This window comes from Mastigoproctus giganteus, chromosome 3 (genome assembly GCF_048544385.1).
Source record: "Mastigoproctus giganteus isolate SK-2022 chromosome 3, ASM4854438v1, whole genome shotgun sequence".
Classification (NCBI taxonomy): Eukaryota; Metazoa; Arthropoda; class Arachnida; order Uropygi; family Thelyphonidae; genus Mastigoproctus; species Mastigoproctus giganteus.
The window spans coordinates 158,829,770-158,852,807 of NC_143577.1; the positions used below are offsets into that span (position 1 = coordinate 158,829,770).

The following is a 23,038-nucleotide window of genomic DNA, read 5'->3' on the forward strand; positions in this document are numbered from 1 at the left end:
TACATCCTTGCAACTCTTGCAAAGTGATACGTAAGGGGGGGGGACACAAACACCAAATATTTCACAAAGCCCCATAGATAAAAATCTAAGGCTGGCCAATGAAGTAATGGTTTTTTCATCACGGGAAGCATGGCCATTCCAGTTACAAAGATAATTGTTGTTCAGAAACTTTCCACCTCCCTATGAAACTGTGGCAGAGCCCCATCCTGCTGCAAAATGAAGATGTTTCTTGTCTTCCATCAGTTGCAGCAGCAACCACTCGATCAACATGTCAAGGTAGGAAATGCTATTCACAGCATCTTCGTTAAAAAAAGGAGGATCCATAAATCTTTTTCATGAACATTGCACAGAAAACATTTACTTTTGGACTGTCCGATTCATGTTCCATAGTTTCATCTGGATTCTCATTCCCCAAGATCCGAATACTGTGTCAATTCATTTTACCACTCGGATGGATGCAGGTAAACACTTCATCGGTAAACACTAATCTAATTTTTAATAGTATCACAGTTCTTGGATGTTATAACAAAATTTTTATCTAGAAACTTTGTCATGTGGTTTTTAGGGTTATAAAAAATGAATTTTGTAAGGACACATGAAGAATCAGTCACCTTCTGAGAATATGCCAAACACTTTTAAACATTTTTCTGTGGAATTCAAGCTCTCTACTGGCCTTGTTATATACAAGGCCAGTAGAGCCCAGACATAGTTTGTTATATACAATGTCCTGACATACCTTCATCAATGATATTGATGAAGGTATATCAGGCTTAATATCGAAGTTTTAAGATGATTCAAAGGTTGGCAGGGTTGTTAATGACAGTAATGGCAGAGTGCTACCTGCAACAGGATCTAGAAAATTTGGGCAGATGGGCTGAGAAATGGCAACTGAAGTTTAACATTGACAAATGCAAAGTACTGCATATGGGTAGAAGTAACCCCAGAAAAACGTACAAACTGTGTGGTACTACACTTAGGATGGTAGAATATGAAAAAGACCTGGGAGTAATTATGCAGTCAGATATGAAGTTTTCAGAGCAATGCAGACAGGCTGCCAGAGCAGGTCATGGGATATTGTCAACAACATACAGGAATTTTGCTAGTGGGAAAAAGGAGGTGATTATCCCTTATAATTTATCCTGTATAAGGCAATGGTCGGGCCACGCCTTGAGTACTGCATACAGGTCTGGAGGCCTCATTTTAGGTAGGATATAGAGTTTCTTGAGCATGTACAGAGAAGGGCAACAAGATTGGTGAGGGTCCTACCAAGAAAGGCTTAAGTTCTGCAAATTTCAGCGGCTGGAGACTAGGCACCTGCGAGGTGATCTGATTGAGGTGTATAAGGCCTTGGATGAGTTGAGTATGCCGAATTCTGATGGGATTTTCTGCTTGCTCAGATTACGAACCTGAGGGAGCATAAATTCAAATTGAGGAAAGACAGTTGTAGAACAGATGTGTGGGAATTTAATTGCTGGAACAAACTTCCATCTTTCGTTGTGGAAGTTGATAGTTTGTATAAATTCAAAGAGGAACTGGACAAACTTTTAGAGGGAATGGATGTGTGAAATTGTTTTTTATTATTATTTTTTTTTGGCTGATGCTACATAAGCTCGTATGATTGCTTTCTTGCATCACATGCCTCCATTACTATACTATTACTTGTTAGTTGATTTGCAGGGATATACTGCTGAGATATGCCTGTGGCACTACATTTTAGAGTCACGTCTTCTGTTCTTGGACAATCTATGGTTTTGTCCTTGCAGATGCTTCTACATTCCATGAACTGCCTATATGAGTTAATGATGGAGTCTCAAGTTGGTGGATTTCTGTGAAATTTAGTTTGGAATGATTACTGCACTGAAACACTTAATTTTGTTTCATGATAACAGAAAACACAAAATGGTTTCTCCACAGGTGATGCCATTTTGAATGCAGCACTATCTGGTGCAGATATCTGCAATGTCTGTACCATTTCTGTTCAGCAAACAAACTTTGATAGTTACACTTTCATTTGATAGCTTTTTGTCACAGAAATGTATGTAGTAATTTGACAAAAACTGTCAAAGATGTTGACAACATTTTGATTAACACTATTAGTTAAAGCATTCTGATCTGAACTATTTTTTTAGTATATTTCACCAGACAGTACAAACATAACACAGTACTGACAGAATAAGAAAATATCTAAAAAATAAAATTGTAATATCTTTAATACATAAAAGAAATTTTTTTTTTTTTAATTTGTAGAAATACATTTATGGCAATGTGGCCACACTAACAGTGTGATGTACTCAGACCTGCATATAAAAGAAAAAATTACTCAGTTTTTCAGTGTTCAGCATTAAATGTTTGGTTAAAGAATATTTTTGATCATTTTTGAGCATATCTGTTTTGTTTCATCCTTAAAAATGATAAAGGAAAGGTTAATACCTGTACAATGGATGTTGTAAATTACAGACTTGCGAGCTTAACTTCTGTCACAGGAAAAATAATAGAGTCATTGGTTAAAGAAGTAATGCAGAGCCACCTAGACAGGAATGCGATTATACTGCAGTCAGAGCATGGATCTATTAAGGGACAATCTTGTCTGACCAAACTGATTGGATGCTATGATGCAGTAACAGAGAAACTGGATGCAAAAAAATAATTTTGATATTATATACATCACTTGGATTTCAGGAAAGCTCTTGATACTGTTGCATATAAAAGACTGCTGTATGAATTGGAGCAGTGTGGCATTAAGGGAAAGTTACTACCATGGATAAAGGGATGGTTGAGTGGGACAAGACAGAGAGTGGTTATTAAAGGACACTGCTGTACATGGACTAATGTTATTAGCAGAGTCCCCAAGGGTTCATGGTTGAACCCATTGTTGTATTCTATATTTATTAATGATATTGATGCAGGTATATCATGCTTAATGTCTATGTGTGCCGATGACACAAAGGTTGGCAGGGTAGTTAATGACAGTAATCAAGGTATGCTACTGCAACAAGATATAGTAAAATTAGGTAGATGGGCTGAGAAATGGCAGTTGAAGTTTAGAATTAACCAAGATACTGCATATGGGTAGCAGTAATCCCAGCTTAACGTACCAACTGTGTTGTGCTTCACTCAGGGTAGTATAAAATGAAAAATACTTGGAGGTTATTATATTATGCAGTCAGATATGAGGTTCTCTGAGCAGTGCAGGCAGGCTGTGAGGAGATAGCTTGTGAATTTGGTCAGTGATATACAGGAACTTTGCTAGCATGGTTAAGAGGTAATTATCTCTTTGCATGTACAAGGGGAAGGATAGGCTGCATCTTGAGTACTGCATACAGTCAGGAGGCCTCAGTTTAGGAAGAATGTAGATCTGCTGGAATGGGTACAGAGAAGGGCAACAAGATTGGTAAAGGCAACAAAAGGGTGCTCTTACCAAGAAAAGATTAAGTCGTGCAAATTCCAGCATCTGAAGTATCTGTGAGATGATCTGACTGAGGCATTTAAAGCTTTGAATGGATTGAGCAAACTCAATGTTAATGGCATTTCTGAAGGGACATAATTGAGAAAGGACGGTTGCAGGAGAGAGAGAGAGAGATACGTGACGGTAAAGCTGTTTGCCCTCAGCCAGAAGGTTGGAATAAACTTCCATCTACCATTGTAAGAGTGGGCAGTTTGAATAAATTCAAGAAAGAACTAGAAAAATGGATAGGTGATACAAGAAAGTGAAGTTTGTTTTTTGGCTTTATAAGCATGCTTGCTTGCATCATATATTACACTACTAATACAAATGCTGAAACACAATGACTGCAAAACACTGTTGATACATCAGTGGTGACCTGAAAATGATTAGCACATCTTGGTATATATTAGGATATACAAATATTGCTTTCTTTGTAAATGGGACAATCAAGGAAAAGAGTCACAACACAGTTAAAGAATGGCCACTATAACAAAATTTTATTCTTGGACAAAAAAATTGTTGTTCCATATATATTACTGGCATTCTTCTAGTGCTTTTTTGGCACTCCATTAAAAATTAAACTAGGTGTGATGAAAAATTTTTGAACACTACAAAAATTAAAATGGCAGCAGCTAACTTTTCTGCTTATAAGAGAAATTCCCAAGTTGAAGAAGGCTAAATTAGGGCATCACGCCTGCATTTAGCTTGGGCTACCATTCAATCATAGGGCAGCCTGTTGAGTGATATTACTTACAAGCAGGACTTTTTTGTAAAATATATGCTTCCAGAATACTAAGTTCCTCCAGGAAAAGGGAGGTCCACAGGTCCTCCCTGGAAAAATTTTTAGGAAATCATGGTGCATAATGTGCCAAATTTTTGAATCTGTGGGTTTTTACAAAGTCTTAAACAGTTAGTTATATATGTTTTTTGTTTTTTTTCTGAGATCAAGAAAAAAAATTATTTCATCATTTTGGCCACTTGTTACTTGGCTGCTCACCCTACACTCTCCTGTTTCTTTGTTTTAGTGTGTTTACTAGTCATCTTTTCCTTTATTTGATACTTCAATAAATAATAATTAAAATAAAATCACATTTACACAATACATGTTCTCATTCCACAGTGTTGCTTTTAAATAGTGGTATCATAAGCACTAATTTGATATGTCAAATTACAAAAGTACAGCAAATTGTACAAAATTGTGAAGGTAAAAAAAGCTAACACGAGAACCCTGGGAAACTTCGTTAAACTTACCGGGCAAACTCATTTCCTGATACTACAGTTGCTACCTGCATTCTCGGTAAACAGATGGTGCATGTTATCAGTAGTGGCAGTAGAAGTCAATAATGATGTATTAATTAGCTTTTTCTCATTATTAAAAACAGATCATTGGAGTTCATGAGTGTAATTTCTTTGCGGCTGAAATTTACGTACAGGTAAATTTCAGCCGCAAATTACAGGTCAAAGGCACTCTCCAGACTGCCTTTGTCTTAGGGTGTTTATCCTCCCTTCCCACTGTTTTAAAATAAGAAAACGACTTTTACAGACAGTGCATGTTATCGGTAATGGCAGCAGAAGTCATTTTCCTATTGGATTAAAGCAGCAGTAAGGGGGGGGGGATAAACATCCTAAGACTAAGGCAGTCTGGAGGGTGTACCCATAAGTAAATTTCAGCCCACTCATGAACTCCAATAATCTGTTTTTATAATGAAAAAAACTAATCAATACATTGTTATCGACTTCTGCTGCCACTACTGACAACATGCACCATCTGTTTACCAAGAATGTAGGGAGAAACTGCAGTAGCGGGAAACAAGTTTGCCTGGTAAGTTTACCAAAGTTACCTGTGGTTCTCGCTGTTGGCTTTCTTTACCTTAGCTGACAAAACTAATTTAATAGATATAATAAATAAATAAACATTATTTATTTATTATTCAAAACATTTTTATAAAGATTTTCACAGGAAAAGCATATTATCATCATATTTGTTATTGTGATTGCTTTTCAAGCTGTTCATCTAGCTTACCTCTCTGACAACATACAACATGCCAATGGCATTAGTAATAATAAACTATTTTTATTTTAAAAATAAATTTTTTTTTGTTTTAAATATATGATTTTTTATTTGTACTTCTTTTTAACTTCCAGAACACTGTTCTGGCAGGAAAAAAGCCCTGCTTATATATACTATGTGAATAAGACTCTTCATTGCAGACATACTGCAGCCTTCAATAGATATTGGTAGTATCTTTCTTTATTATGGTTTTTTTTTTTTCTTAAAAAAAGTAAGATTGACAAAGCTTGTTATTTAAGTTTAATCTTACCTTTCATCATCTCTTTCCAGCAACACCAGTATAATACAGACACAAAAACAGTATAAAATGATTTTTATTACATACAACTTATTCTCAGTTATCCAGGTACAGAATATCCGGTTTGTGGATTGTCCATGAATGATTTTTTTTTCCCTCTCTAATTTACCTAATATGGGATCATAAAATTACACTCATATAAATACAGGTGGCTCTTGAATTAATAGCAAGTTATGTTCTGAGAAAAGCATAAGTTGAAACAAAGTACTATAAGTTGGAGGAAACTCACAAAAGACTATGAAAATGGTGTTGCTCCTTCAAAATGAATAAGAAAATCATTATGATTCCACCTTCAGTGGTTCAACCAAAAATGAGCAGAAATACATATGAAGCCAAGTTATTCATGAAGCACTGAAATCAGAAGTTCACTGCCTCACCTGGGTGGCTGATCAAATTTAGGCAATATGCTAAGCTTCTCCCTGTGAACTTGTTGCTCGCAGGGAGCAACTTTGTGCTTCTGTTGCAGCAGCTGATTCATTTTGTAGAGTATCTCAAATATGTGGAGAGAAAATTTTCAGCTCAATCAAATCTATAATGAAGAAGGGAATCTTACAAAGGGTACTAGGAAAGTTTTGCAATATGACGCAACAATGAATCACAGGAAGCTGCTTGTTGCTGCATGTTGAGACATGTTCATACGTGCATAGTAGCCGCCGCGCCAAGTCGATGGGCTCAGTTATTCATTAGTAGTGAGAGTGTAAAGTGCTTGCGATGGCATCGTGGTCACGAAATGAGATAAGGACAGTTTTGCGGTATAATTTCGTGCGTGGTTTAACCATAGACCAGTGCTTAGAAGAAATGACTCTTGCACTAGATGATGATTGTCCACATCGTACAACGATATTCAGGTGGTATAGAGAATTCCAAAACGAACGTCAGTTACGGAGGAAAACATTACTGCTGTGAGGAAAATGCTTGACGAAAACAGGCGAGTGACCTACCAACAGATAGAGGATACTTTGGGCCTAAATGCACCAGCAATTCGTTCGATTCTGCAAGATCATTTGCACGTGAAGAAACTTTGTTCTCTCTGGGTGCCGCATCAACTGACTGAAGAGCAGATGACACGACGTGTGACTTGGTGCCGGGAGATGTTAAAAAAGTTTGATAAGGGACAATCTCGGTATGTGAACAACATCGTGACGAGACTTGGCTGTACTATTACGATCTGCCGACCAAGGCTCAAAACAAAGTTTGGGTCTTTGATGATGACGACACACCCGTAATTGTCAGAAAATCCCGATCTGTAAAGAAGAAAATGATAGCTGTATTTTTCAAATCGAGTGGAATTGTGGAACGTGTCGTTTTGGACACGCAGAAGACAGTCACAGCTAAGTGGTATACTGAACAATGCCTGCCTAAAGTCATTGGATCTATGAAGAACCTGCGGCCAAAGTCAAGAATGAACACCTGGTACCTCCATCACAATAATGCTCCAGCTCACCGCGCCAAAGCCTGCACCGAATATTTGACCACGACAGGACTGAAACTTCTCGAGCACCCTCCCTACAGTCCAGACCTTGCTCCCTGTGACTTTGCACTGTTCCCGCATGTGAAAATGAAGCTAAAAGGGAGGCGGTTTTCCAGTGATGAGGACCTTCTACGGGCTTGGGACAACGAGTGTGCTTTACTCCCTAGTGAAACTTGGCAGAACTGGTTTAAAGATTGGTTTCGGAGGACGGAGAGGTGTATTGAATGTAGAGGAAATTACTTTGAAAAAATTAAATAAACAAAGCTGTATTGCAAAACTTTCCTAGTACCCTTTGTATATTAGAAAGGCACTTGCCTATAAGAACACTTGCATTTGCAAAAGAAAAATCTGTGCCACAACAAAATCATCTAAAGAACATCTGATAAGCACACGTTGTGAGAGTGGATCTAGAAACCATAAAATGAAACTTGTGGTGATTAGTAAAGCAAAAACAATATCATTTAAGGGCACTGAAACCAAAAGGCATACCGTGCATTATTATAACTAGAAAGTAGCAAGGATGGATACAGAAGTTTCTTTAAAAATTGGTTCCAGAAAGAATTTGTTTCAGAAGCTCAGTCTTTATTTGAAAGATGAAGGACTGCCCACAGAAAGCAGTAAGGCTATTAGACAATGCACTTCTACATCACAATGAGAGCATACTGAAATCAGAAGATGGTCTTATAGTGGTAAAATTTTTGTTCCTTAATGTTATATATATAATTCAGCTGTCTTATTGTTAGATCATCATCCTGAAAAGCAATGCATATTGCATGAATTAAATGCTGTTTTCAACAATTTAAGGTGTAAGCCAAATGTGGACAACTGGCAAAAAAATTAGTAATGAAAATCTTAGCAAATGTAAGTCATTAGTTATATGGAAATTTAACAAAGGAGACAAGATTGTTTTATTAGATAAATTTTAGTTGTAAAAGTTTACAATCAGAAAATTAAATGAAAATAACATAATATTCTAATATTTCAATTAAATGATTCTTTGAATATTTCCACGAGAAAGAATAAATTAGATGTGTTCTTCTGAGAACCAAAGACACAAAATAAAATCAGTCCTATGATGCTACATCATAAGCATACAAGTATCAGAAATATGGTAATGCTACACTTATTTGACATAATAAAAATTCATAAACCTAGTTACCTTATTTTTCCTGTAATGTATCAAATTGGTGGTACTACACTTAGGGTAGTGGAGAATGAAAAGGACCTGGGGGTAATTGTGCAGCCAGATATAAAGTTTTCTGAGCAGTGCAGACAGGATGCAAGAGTAGCTCATTATGTCTTGTCAAGGATATACAGGAATTTTGCTAGCAGGGATAAGGAGGTGATTGTTCTCTTGTATAAGGCAATAGTCAGGTCACACCTTGAGTACTGTATACAGGTCTGGAAGCCTCATTTTAGGAAAGATGTAGAGCTATTGAAACGAGTGCAGAGAAGGGCAAGATTTGTGAGTGGAACAAAGGGTTGCTGTTACCAAAATAGACTAAGTTCTGCAAATTGCAGCTTCTGGAGACTAGGCACCTGAGAGGTGATCTAATTGAGATGTATAAGGCCTTAAATGGTTTGAGCAAGCTCAATGCTGATGGGATTCTTCCACTTGCACAGATTACTCACCTGAGGGGATGAAATTCAAATTGAGGAAAGACAATTGTAGAATAGATGTCTGGAAATTTTCTTTTAGCCAGCAGGTTGTTGATAGTTGGAACAAACTTCTATCTATTGTAGTGGAGGTCAACAACTTAAATAAGTTCAAGGCAGAACTAGACAAACATTTGGAGTGAATGAATGGGTGAAATGGGAAGGTTTTTTTTGGCTGATGCTATATAAGCTTGCTTTCTTACATCATATGCTTCTACTAATGCTAATGCAGGCTCTTTTTTTCAACTGATTCAAAAATATTTTTTAAAAATCCTAGTCAAGTTTTGTATAAATACTTAATACCTCAATAATGTACTATATCTGATTAACTGCCAGGAGTGCTGCACAGCCAAGTATACAGGCTGACCATTTCACAGAATGGAGAGTGCATGTCTAAGAATATGCTGATACAGTTGCTAGTTCTGACATGATTGGTTATGGCAAAGGGACCTTAAGATATACACTATTAGTGTGAACTATTTTGTGAGCTGTATAATAGAAGATCTAAAGACTGAGCAACATTTTGTTGTCCACTGTTGTGAAATGAGAGAGAAATGTCAAAGATTCACAGAGATGAGTGTTTGAAGGAAACTGCAAATTTCAAGTAGCACAGGCATATTAAAGATCAAAAATCTGCAGCCACAGCAATAACAACCACTCTCTCTCAAAGATTCAAGAAATGGCTTCTGGCAGCACTTCTATCAGTGGATTCATTAATGGCACAAATGCATACACTTCAAAATAGACTTGGAAAAAGAGAGAGAGCACTGGTGAATCTCAATGATCAAAACCAAAATTAAGGTAGGTCCATTCTGAATTAAATGATCAACCTGTGCAGATAGGTTGCATCTCTATTAGTTATGGTTATTCTGATGAATCTAACACCCAGGGTCATAAAAATAGGAGCTCACATCTGGTGAGTATGGGCTTGGCACACCCTGGGTCCCAAGCTGAATATCATCATTCTTCTCTTTCTTGGTGATTCCCCTTCTGCTTCTGACTAGCTCTCTCTCTCTCTCTCTCTCTCTCTCTCTCTCTCTCTCTCTCTCTCTCTCTCTCAGGGTAACTCAGAATTTTTTTTTTTTTTTTTTTTTTTTTGGCTGGTGCAGAAAAAGCCTCAGGCTTCCTTGCACTATATGGCTAATAATAATAATAATAATTTGTGACTACAGACAGAACTGTCACCACATGAACTTTTTTTTTCATAAACCAGACACTGATAACGCTACAATTCTAATATAAATTATATGCAATGGAAGCCATTAGCCATTACGAGTACAAAACTTTCAGACTTATACGAGTCTCATACAAGTCTGAATGATCTGATCAAAGAGAAGTTAGCTAAAACTTTTAAGCAGGTCACTATATTTCTAAATGCAAACCCCAAAATACATTTAGCTTATGCATCTCAACTGATAAATTATCACTTCTTAACATTCCAAATTTGAAGAGGTGGACAGAAGAGAGAAAGAGAAAGACAAAGAGAAATGTAGAAATATACTACCAGCTAAATAAATAATTAACGTTTAATAAAAATTAAAAATTTTCATTCTAAGCACACAATTCCATATAATTTTAATAATACTATACTCTTTGCTTACCTTGGTAAAAACTTCACGATCAGCTTGAAGTTTCACTTTAACTACTTCAAAGGGATTTATAACTAATGCTTCTGTTAAACCAGCACATAAACCAGCAAGAGTAAAAGTCTGAAATAAAAATAAACTTTCTAAAAAAAAAAAAAAAAAAAAACAATAAAATTTTCTTTACACATAATTTCTCTCATACGTGGTTCTCTATTAGAAGAAAGCTGTAAAGTGCTTCCAATCAGAGTGTATCCATGAAGTTTGGTCCAATGGTATGGCTATTTCAGTTTGCTCAGTTCAAACTTGGTCAGTTGGTGACAGTTCCTCAAACTAAGTCCATGTCCTACTTGGATGTTTTGGACAATTGCATGCTACCTATACTGTGACAGGAATAAGAAAATGAGTCCTGTCAGTAATAGCAGGACACTTGTGCTGTTATACAGTGAGTGTCATACTGAACTGTTTTGTAAACAATGACAGAAAAAATTTGAACTGGCCAGAACAGAGTCAGATCTCAACCCCACCAAACACCTGTGAGATGAACAGGACCATCACATTAGGCTTGGGTCAAGATGGCCTTCTTTCAAACCTGGTTCTGGCAGCTACTTTACTGAAGGAATGGAGGCAAATCCATCCAACACCTACCGGAAGCAGGTAAAATATATGCTAAGGAGGGTTGAGGGTTGTGCAGGCCAAAGCTGGTCTTACTTTGTATTAGACTTCTGAATTAAAAGCCCTTTTTGCAAATACTTGTATATATCTATTTATCACTTTTTATGAAAGCTGTCTGTTTGGAAAGCATCACAATCTGAAAAACTGAAACCTACTATAAGGTTATATTTGTTATAAAGATCTTATTATAATCTTTTAATTACAGCAATTTTTTTGTTGTTTTTGCATGGCATCCACTTTCACAGTTGCATAAAAGTTTTAACACACTACACAAAATTTATAAGAGAATTCATGATGTGAAAGACCAATATAATTTCATAAAACAGTAATGAAAAAATGTAAAACCATAATCTATAGTACATACTTCATCTGGCACCATGATAAAAACTGGTTCCACCAGACAAAGTCTGATTGTAAAGAAAAGGCCACATAAGAAAATAAAAATACTTTTGTTTGCATGTGTATAAGTGTACAGAGTACCTGAGAAAATTCCACCTGGGATTGTTCTCTGCATCTCTACCATCAAAAAAGATTATGGTTCTGCATCACTATAACCATGTAATTTTTTTTCAGGATTTGTCACTTTACCACACCTCTAGAAAGATTAGTCTTTCTTTCTTTTATTTATTTCTTTCTTTATTGTAAAAAAAAAGTACACTGAAAGATTGTATACTGTAGTATAGAATCTTTGAACTTATGACTGATGTTCTTTTCTGGTCAAGTACCTAACAAATCCCAACTTATGCAACAAAATTCAACTTATGCAAGCTACTGTAACATGAAATTCATTTTGTTGTGAGCATTATGACCAGTACATTTACTAGGACAGTTTAAACCTTGCTGTCCACAAAAACACAAGAGAGGATAAGAAAGTCATCCTACTTCTTCATAATTTTTCACAGATATAATTTTTAGAAGTAGACCCGAAAGATCAACTATTTTGATCTTTTTACACTTGTAGGCAATAATTCACCATACAAGTGTAATCTACAAAAACGTGTAATTTCAGAAAAATATACATCAGGGAGACAGAAATATATACAGGAAAAACAAAATACCAATTGCTGAGCATGCATATTTATGCAAAAAAATATTTAGCAAAATGAATTTTAAGATTAGTAGCAATAAACAAGACTTTACCAAAAAAGGAAAATTAAAGAAGCAATAAATACTAGGAAATTTCAGAATTACATAGTAACAGAAACAATGGGAAGGTAATTGGAGGCATGTGGACAACCGTTTAGCAATAAACTGTGACATGAGGTGAACATGCCCAGGAAAAGGGGAAATTAATGTTTAAAGTTGACTGGACAATCTGTAGACCTGCTTGATGTTACTTCAGTGAACTATTCTTTGTGTATCTTTTCTTGTCACTGTAGTATGTAATCAAGAAATGGAGAGGTTCCCTGATCACATGCTACAATGATACCAAAAACGTAATTCTCTAATAAATTTGTTCCTACCATGGAGTAAAAAATTGATATTAATTACCCAACACACACACACACTAGCTATGTCATTATTCTGAAGTCTACATAATTGTCAGGTGAGGCATAATATCAATAAAAAGGGAGATTAAAATCTCCAAACACTGAAACTGAAGTTAAGGGCAAGATGTTTTCCCACAGGGCATGGATGAATGTTCCAGTGAGATGATAACTAAAATCTTGGGAGAAAGTATACATAAAATTATGACCATGAAGCTAGAACTACCTAAGGTTGTATGTAAAGGATAAAATTTCTTTGATATGAATACTAGAAAAAGTACCAGAATTAAGTGATTTCAATGCTCAAGAAAACAGTAGTTCCCATCTGCCTAACCTAAAAATGAAGTGCTATGAGGATAGCATAATACAGATGTGTTCCAATGAATGAGTGGTTTCAAAATCTGCTGTATGCTGCATATTAATTTACAGATTTGGGTGAATTATATTCTGAGTAATTTGATAGTACAAATTTAACCTTCCAATTGCTGATTTTTAGACATGCTCTAACTGAGCATTAATTGTCAAAGTAAATATAAAAATCTAAGTACAGGTAAAAGAAGAATGCATCAGCAAGATGCCTACTTTTAATCAATTTCCATATGTAATTCATTAACTGCATTATTTTATTTTTATTTATTCTTTTAACCCTTGGTCTATTAGCCAAAATTTGTAAAAGAGAAATTCAGGTCAACAAAGTTACTAGATGAAGTGATTACCTACAAGCTTGCTTTGGCAACATTCCATTTAAAAAAATAAAACTATAAAATTACAAAAGTGCAGATACCATACAGGATAGTTTAACCAACAGCCCAAAAAAGATACTCTCTATACAGGAATAAAAGTAAAAGTAAAGGCTTTTAGATTTTCCTTTCGTTCTTTTCTTTTTTTTTTTCCAATGAAAAAAACAAACAGCCCTTGCAAAGAAGAAATCACATTGTACAGTTCTTCTACAGAATTCAGTATGCTCAGTTTTCAAAATTATTCATTGTTTTTGACATAATCTCTTAATGTGCAAATACACTGCTCAACAAAATTAATAGAACAAAATGTTTTTCATTAATATTTTATTGTGAACAGTGTCTCCAAAGATAAATATTTGATATAATAGGCATCCCGGCATGAAAATTCCGAGGATCCAATAGAAATTGATCTACCACCTCACAGAGCCACATATGAAAATTATTCATGCCTATAAAAACATGGGTTGCGACCACATCACTTCATTCCCATTTTTGGCTTGCTCAGTACTCATCATCAGTACTCAGGATGGCAAGTCATCATTGTTTAGATGATATTCTTTGTGATAGCTAGCTGTTGGACAACTTGAAGCCAGACAGTTGCAGGTGGAGGTGGCATGTTGGCTTAATGTGTCACACAGTATCGTCTCGGCACTATGTAACCAGTTTCAGGAGACAGGAACCATTACAAAAAAAGAGCAAGCCAAGGTCACTTGAGGGCTATGTCAACTAGAACAGACTGCTATCTAGCACTAAAAACAAGAAAGAACCCTATGATATCCTGTCATCAACTGTCTCTTGAGGTCACTATGGCCACAGGTGAAAACGTTTCCAACCAGACTGTGTTAAGAAGACTCGATTCAAGGGGAATCAAAACTGGCTTCCTATGCAAGGAAGCCATTGGTTTGTATCCCATTAACCCCAAACCACCACAGAACTCGTTGAAACTGGTGTCATGAACATGTGACTTGGAGCCCTGACAAATGGGACACTGTTCTGTTCTGTGATGAGTCCTGTTTTAGCCTACAACAGATTCTAGATATTTCACGTGGAGATAATGAGAAATACGACACCATCTCTCCAGCATCACAGAAAGGGACACCTACAATGGATACGGTGTTGTCATGTGGGGCGGAATAATGATCCACAGACGCACCCCTCCATGTTTTTAATGGGGTACCGTAACTGTGCGCAGGAACCAAGAACAGATCCTCGAACTGTATGTGTGACTTTTTGGGGGGTGCAGTTGGCCCAGATTTTATTTTCATGCACCACAGTGTCACTGCACATAGAGTTTAAGTTGTGGAGGAAGATCTTGAAACTGAAGATATCTAAAGACTGCTGTGGCCAGGATGATCACCAGACTTAAATCCAAATAAATGTGTCGAGCACTCTTGGGTGTTGCATTGCACGCTGACAGCCAATTCCTTGGTCACTTAGTGAGCTAAAGCCTGAGTTGGTGGACAAATGGGATTTGTTGCCATAGAATCTTATAGACACCCTTATATCGAGCATGGTTCACTGCTGCCAGGCCTGTTTAGCCATTGGAAGGGATCATATGCTGTACTGATGTCGTGTGACCATATTTTCAAGCATCTTGTATCGGTTTCTGTAATGTGACCTTTTTGTAATTCCTATACAACCCCTATAAATGTCCCTTACCTGTCCAAAGTGTCTCACTGTTTCCTCATTTCACCGTTATTCTATGATACACCACCATACCAAATTTTGTCCTGCTTCATCACAAGCTGCACAAGTTTCACCACATTTTCTATGCATTCTGTTAATTTGTCAAGCAGTGTAGTATGATCTTGGACAGAAGAAGCAGGGTTTTCCCAATGAGTTATTCTGGATCTTTCAGCCTGGACAACATCAAGTCAACCACAAACACACACTCGTACAGACATAATACACAATGGTCCAATATGGCCTAAGTTATTGGCATGCCTAAAAACCAAAACAGTTTGTCGAGTTTAATACCAAAATATTAATTAAGTTATACAGCACATGATTTAAAATGTGAAATCAAAAAATATGGCTGTATAATATGGTCTTTGAATAATACCTCTTCCACTCTTTTCCCTCCCAATTTAGAAAGCAACAAAGACTTATTTCCAAGGAAAATAAATTGTATGGTAACTCCTCTAACCCTCCCCTAAGTCATCCCAGAGTTTTGTGTTACTGGTAGAGTAAAAAAAGCTTAAATATACTAGATTTTAGACTCAATCAAAGGAAGTAGTGAGGGAATGCAGCCAACCATTAAGGTTAATTATGAGGGCTTCCTGAAACTCAGGATGATTCCCTTGGCTATCAGAAGCCACAACACTGCTAATCTAAGAGTGGTTTAAAGAGCAATTAGTTAAGGTTGAGATCTGATTGTTTGATTAGATTCAGTTTTGTTCCTTCCTCGTGTAAGGATATGTTAAATTTTGAGCAATAAGTAAACATTACATTTTGTGTGCAGCTAGGGAAGAGTTCAGAGAGATATGAGGCAAGTGTACCCATGGTTTGAGTGCCTCAAGGAAAGAGCGTCATTGAAAGATGATCCTTACTCTGGTAAACCAACAACAGTTCATAACAAGGATACCATTGCCTGTATTCAGTAAACCATACACAAACAATCAATAATCTGTCTGATATTCTTTTGCCATGTACCTTATATAGAGATGTGCTTTATCACTTGCAATAAATTCCTACACCTGTAGAAAGCAAGTAATAACTGGTTGCACTGCACCATAATGACACACACAAGGATTACTTTTCTCATATCAATCACTTCCGATGAATATCTTGTTCTTCTGAAATCACCATATTTACCAGACCTTTCCTCTGCTAATATCTTCTTTTCTAAAGGATTAAAAACTATCCTAAAGGAATGGTGGTTCAATTTAGTAAAGAAGTTACAGCTCATGATGAATATTTATTTCTTTCTTTATTGTAAAAAAAAAAGTACACCGAAAGATTGTATACTGTAGTATTGCATCAAGGTACAGCAATCAAAGATAATTATGGACAGGGGCCTACAGAACTGTTTTCAGAAATGGTACTGTTATACTCTCTCAAGACCAAGAGCGAGAATGTAATAGCACACACTTTTTGAGTAAACTGGGATTCAAGACCCCTGACTGCTAAACACGGGACCAGCGTTACAGAGTATGGTCCATTCCCCCAATATGACTTGTGGAGAAGACCTACATCCTGCAATGGCTTGACAATAGCTGCAGATTTATTGATTTATATATTTATTAAAAACAACAATAAATTAATATCATCAGTTACAGATCAAAACTTTTTAAAAATTTAGTTGATTATCATTTTAAAACTTCTAATGGGTAAGAAAAATATTAATATTAAAAGTAACTTACCACAGCAGTTGGTTTTGGTGATCCAAACATAAATAAGGATTTATATTGTTCAAATGTGAAAAACTGTAAGAAATAATAAAGGTGGCACAATATATTCATCGGCAGCACTGGAACAAATTAAAACTGATAACTTTCTAAAGAAAACATTCAGTACTAATAAAATATTAAATGCAATTCATTTCTGTTCTGATCCCAGTAAAGTATTTTTAATTTGACAAGAAGATCAAATGCTTCATTAAATCCAATTTTATTTTTGACAGCAGGAAATGCATTCCCCCAACATGACTTGGGGGAATGCATTTCTAATCATATATTACAAGGAATGGCCACAATTACAATAGGTGAGAGTATATAAAAATCATAAAATTAATCCAAACCAGGGCTGGATTTTGGTGTTCATAGGCCCTAGGCACTTTTATTCCAAAATAGGCACCAAAACGTGCTAAAAGAGGAGAGTAAAATTTTTCTTCTATTTTAACACTTTGGCTACGAATCGTGTCAATTAACATGACTCAAGTTTCAACTATAATAAAGGATAAATCATCTCAATTGACAGAGCAACCATTGCTTCGATTTTCTAGTTTCAAGAACAGTCACTAGATAGTGTATGCATATTGAATTGAAGCTCCTAGAGTTGATTGTGCACATTTTCTCAGCTCGTTTTTCATTAGGCACAGTGTAAAGAGTGAAGTATTGTTTTTTTTTCCCCCTTCCTTCGTAGGCCTTAGGCACTGTGCCTATGGTGCCTAATGGGAAGTCCAGCCCTGATCCAAACAATACATAAAATTAATTAAAACATATCATAAATTAGATATATATTTATAGCCCAATACAACACAAAAAAATTTATAAGAACATTAAATCTGAAATTACAAGAAAGGTATAATAGTAAAGGACAAATCAGATGAAACGGAGATTTCATTTGTCTAAATTTAAATCACATGACACCATGCCGATAAATTTAGGAAGTGGTACTAGTACTTCTTTTTTGGTTTTTTTTTTTTTTTTTTTTTTTTTTTAGGAGCATTAGCAACTAAGGCCATATTGCTCCGGGATATGCGGTGGTCATTCCCTGACCTTTCCGCATCCTCCGTATTTGGTGGTGACGGGCTCGAACCCCGGTCTAATCAAGAAGCGTGTGCTACGCACTGCTGCTCCTTCCCACCTGGCTACGGAGGCGCCCTAGTACTTCTACTGAGTAATAGATACTGTATGTATAGATAGGTAGTGATGTGCAACAGCACATTCAATATAGCATTTAAGATGGACATTACATTCGGTGCAATTAATATATAATACTGCATTGCTAGCACAAAGCTGTGTTATTCAGCTTCTTACAGTGAAGAGTGTCACTCCAACAGAAATTTACCAGTATATGGAAAAGGTATATGTTAACAAATGTATGTCATGTCCATGAGTGTATAAACTGGCAAATTGTTACTGTGTAGGAAAGAAAAATTCTAGAGGATGACACTGACCAGAGACCAATCCATAGCTGTCACAGAAGAAAATGTTATCCTTTGTCTTTACAGACAAAATAACATTTTCTTCTGTGATAGCTGTGTGGACTGATAACAAAGATAACATTTATTACTTTGTTTTTGCAGATAAAGTCATCAAGAGAAACTAATATATAGCAGTTGATGATATGACCAGGGAACTGGATATCAGGCACGAGTCTGCTTACACTATTCTCCATGACAGATTTCAGTACAAGAAAGTTTGCAAAAAGTGGGTTCTCTAATGTCCCAACAATGAACAGAAACATTTGCAAATGGGATTGTGCCTGTAGCACTTAATGTAATAAACAACTTCTCAGATTGATCAATGACAGTGGTCAAGACACGGGGCGGGCACTTTGAACCAGAGAGCATATGATACAGCATATAATGGAAACATCAGTCATCACCACAGCCAAAAAAGTTTAAGACTTCTGAGATTACCAAAAAGATTATGCTTATGCTGTTCTTTAATTCACAGGGAGATTACTTCTGTGTCATTTCATGTCAGGCCAGGGGCAAAAGTGGATGACATTGTAGAGTAGATATCATCTTTTAGGGGCACAAAAGGTGATATTGTTGTACATGTTGGCTCTAATGACCTTAAGAGTAAGATATCAGCAGATTTACTTAACAAGTACAGGTCAATGCTGGAAAAAAGTTGCGAGTTAGGGTTAAATTTGAAAGTGTCTGCAATTCTGCCCAGACACGACAGGAAGGAATATATGATGAAAGCCTTGTCAATCAATTCAGCCCTGGAGAGATTGTGAAAGGCTTGCGGTGTAGAATTTTTTTTCAGCATGGTCTGTGCCTGCTAACAGAAAAGACTGCTTCTACAGGGATGGGATATACTTCAATAAAAAGGGTGCAGGAATATTTGCTGATGCTATTGAGGCAGTGTTAGGTGGGTCATCAGAAAACTACTAGCTTGAGGGGATTCACAGACTAAAAGATTAATAGAAGACACAGGCAGAGGTGAAAGTGATTCTTGCACTGCTTCTATTGTAAAGAGCAGCAGCCTAGAGAGCAAGTTTCTAGAGATTTCAGGAGCTGCTGGGAGTCATCACGGAACAATGATGACATTGTTCAATGATAACTCCCAATGACAAACTTACAATGACAGTAATGAATGCATGCTGCTGCAACAAATCTAGAAAAATTAGGCAGATGGGCTGAGAAAAAAATGGTAATTGAAGTTTAACAAATGCAAAGTACTGCAATATGGATAGCAGTAATCTCAGAGTAATGTACTGACACTGCGTGGTACTACACTCAGGGTAGTGGAAAATGAAAAGGACTTGGGGGTAATTGTGCAATCAGATATGAAGTTCTCTGAGCAGTACAGACAAGCTGCCAGGACAGCTCATGGGGTTTTGTCAATGATATACACAGGAATTTTGCTAGCAACTAAGGAGTAATAGCAATCATGGGATAATAAGGCCACATCTTGAATACTGCACACAGGTATGGAGGCCTCATTTTAGGTAGGATGTAGAGCTGCTGGAACTGGTACAGAGAAGGGCAATGAGATTGGTGAGATGAATAAAGCAGTGCTCTTACCAAAAAAAGGTTTCGGTTTTGAAAATTGTAGCATCCAGAGACTAGCCACTTGTGTGGGGATTTGACTGAGGTGTTTAAGGCTTTGAATGGCTTGAGCAAACTCAATGCTGATGGGAGTCTTCCTCTTGCTCAGACTATGCACATGATGGAGCATAAATTCAAATTTAAGAAGGATAGTTGCAGAATAGATATATGGAAGTTGGTCGTCAGCCAACAGGTGGTTGATTGCGAGAACTAGCTTCCATCCATTGTGAAAATGGATGGAAGCTGTATGAATAAATTAATTAAACACTGCATGAATAAATTCCAGGCAGAACTAGACAAACTATTGGATGGGATGGATAGGTGAAATGGGAATTTTTTTTTTTTTTTTTGGCTAATGCTGTATAAACTTGCTTTCTTGCCACTACTAATTCTAATAGTACAATAACCAGGCAATTAATTTTGACAGCTTCACATTATGAGAGATTTATTCCAATACATTAAGACTATCTTTATTGACCAAACTATTGCCTATTTTTTAATTACTTAACTTTCATACGAAGAGCAAAAAAATGCATTTCTTCATATAGATATTTATTATTATTATTATTAGCTACATGGTGCAAGGAAGCCCAAGGCTTATGCTGCACCAGCCAAAAAAAAAAAGAATTCCCCTAATTACCCTGAGAAAGAGAGAGTCAAAAGTAGAAGGGAATCACCAAGATAGAGAAAAATGATGATATCCAGCTCAGGACCCTGGGTATGCCAAGCTCATACTCACCAGATGTGAGCCCCTGGGGTTAACGGTTAGCTATATGAGATGAGGAGTTGGGCTCAGTTAGCAAATCTGTTATAATGTGTTATTTATACTCTCCTACTGTTATAATCAGTTGCAAAACCACAATTTCTCCTTGTGAGCTTTTGAAATAAGCCCCCTATCTCTTTAACAACCAATTAAAACTAACCATTTCCTCCCCAAGTGGCAGATCTGGTGGTGTAGTAGTTTTGCCACAGTGTTATACAATGAACCAGACCCACCACAAGGGGAGTAGGTGAGGTAAGCGCCCCTTATGGGTGGCAGTTAAAGAGGGGGGCTGAAATTTTTTTTGTTATTGTTTTCTGATTGGTTAACACTTATCAGTATTCAACATTTAGGGTGGCAAATTTTATTTTGCTTACTGGTGGTACATAGGAACGCAGTGCTATTGCAATGAACCCACTGTTAACTGAATGGCTGTACACTACTATGCCTAAGTATCATGGGATACTGTGGATCAGGGGTGAGCAGAAGGGGCATATGCCCCCCTTAACCAAAAATTTGAAATTAAAGAAAAAGAAGGCAGGAGCATTCAAAAAAAACTCAAAACCCTGGTCACCATGCCTCCCCCTTACAATGATACCTGGACCTAGTTGCCATGTACCCACCCCTTACGATGACACCTGAATATGCCACTGCTGTGAATTCATACACTCTGTGATAGGAATATTAATAAATAAATAAAATATTTTCTAAGAAAAATTAAGGAAAGGTAAAAGGTGTATCTTACCTTTACAGCTCTCTTAGGTGTTTCAGCAAGAATGGGAGGAAATATTCCCTTGTAAAATGAAAGTGGGCTAAAAAACCAATGTTATTTATTACTGAAAAATTTATGCACTAAAGCTGTATTTAGGATTATAAATTTTTACTGTCAATTATGGCATATTTATATTCTATTAGATTTAATTATAAAAACAGAATAAAAATCAAATAAAGCAGCAATTTAATAAAGAAGCAGGATACTATTTCAACACAGGTATTGAAATAGATTCCAAAAATAATGCTACAGTGTGTTATGTTTTTCTGTCATGAACTGTCTTGGGACACTATTGTCCCTTGTTGATAGAGCTTGGGCTTATGCCCTTTAGAAACAACTAGATTTATCCACAAGTCAATCTACAGTAACTAATACCATTTTTAATCAAATAAAATCACCTAATATCAGTCTTTTATTCATTAAACTTTCAAAGACATTGCTGTGACTGTTTTGGAACTATTTGGTTCAATCAAGAGACATTATGTAGCTTCAATTTGATAATCTCGTATTGAGCGGTGCAGTGAATAAATAAATCTATTCCAAATGAGCAGCCAAGTAGTTTTTGGAAGAAAAACTCTTCCAACTGGAAAAGTAACTTTTATTACGTGTGTAATAAATCCCTATTAGTAGGCTGCATTGGTTCAACGCAGAAATTTAATAAACAAGTGGGGTACTGTTTCAAGACAGGTATTGAAACTGTTTCAGAAAATAATGCTGCATACAATTGCATTTTTTTTTTTTGTTACTTCAAGTTTTGGATTCATCTGCTGGATGATGCTATTCAATTACAAATGATAGTTATTTAGTTGGCTAGCAAATGAACACAATTATTCCTAAAGAGCATATGCCCAAGCTTTGTTGCTGAGGGGAAATAGTGTCCCCAGACAGTCACAACAGAAAAACATAATGTAGTGTAACATTATTTTCTAACAAAAACAGAGCTTAAGCTTTTTAATGACATATCACCTCTGAGACCCATATGTTAAATTATATAAAATCAAAATAAAATTAAATAACATAAAACATTCTCTTTTTAGAGAGTGCAAACTTCTACGTTGATTTATAAAAATTAAAATGATAACAGGCAAGAAAGTGAAAACAGAGCCCAAATGTGAAATAGCTTCTGAATGCCATCTTCAACTGATAAATGAGCTGGAAATTGAAGTGTGGTGTGTAAGAGTAAAAGAGACTTTCTGACTCATGATGCAGGAACAATATGAATTAAACAAGAGAATCAGGGAAAAGAAAATAATATCATTCAGGTTAAGTCTGAATTAAAAATCCATTCAGATGCATATGGTATAATACAGACTATCCTCCAACATGTATTGGGACACATCGCCCCTGGGAAGTGATGGTTAATTTTAGAGGTCACATAACCATTAGATAACAGTATCAGTTATTTAACCGATACTGCTTTTTATATCCTATATATTTTTATGGCTTTTATATCCTAAATAGGATATAAAAGGCATGCACACTTAATTACAGATAGATGGAACAGAATGCGATAAGGACCTTCAAAAAAGGTGTGATAGTAGTTTGTTACATAGTGAGCACATCCATTCTCCATATGGCAGAAAGAGTGCACACACACACACACACACACACAATGGAAGAAGAAGGTAATGTGAT

General features: G+C 36.2%; 1 protein-coding gene across 1 annotated transcript in view; it reads right to left on the bottom strand.

Moving 5' to 3' along the window:
* Nucleotides 1–23,038, bottom strand: part of LOC150088354 (mitochondrial 2-oxodicarboxylate carrier) — an 84,863-nt gene that overhangs the window by 54,892 nt on the left and 6,933 nt on the right. Inside the window, exons 3-5 of the mRNA XM_090370132.1 lie at nt 21,377–21,443; nt 16,789–16,851; nt 10,543–10,650 (exon numbers count right to left, since the gene is read on the bottom strand). Coding sequence (XP_090226258.1) covers nt 10,543–10,650; nt 16,789–16,851; nt 21,377–21,443 — 238 coding nt within the window. The remainder of the gene's footprint in view (nt 1–10,542; nt 10,651–16,788; nt 16,852–21,376; nt 21,444–23,038) is intronic.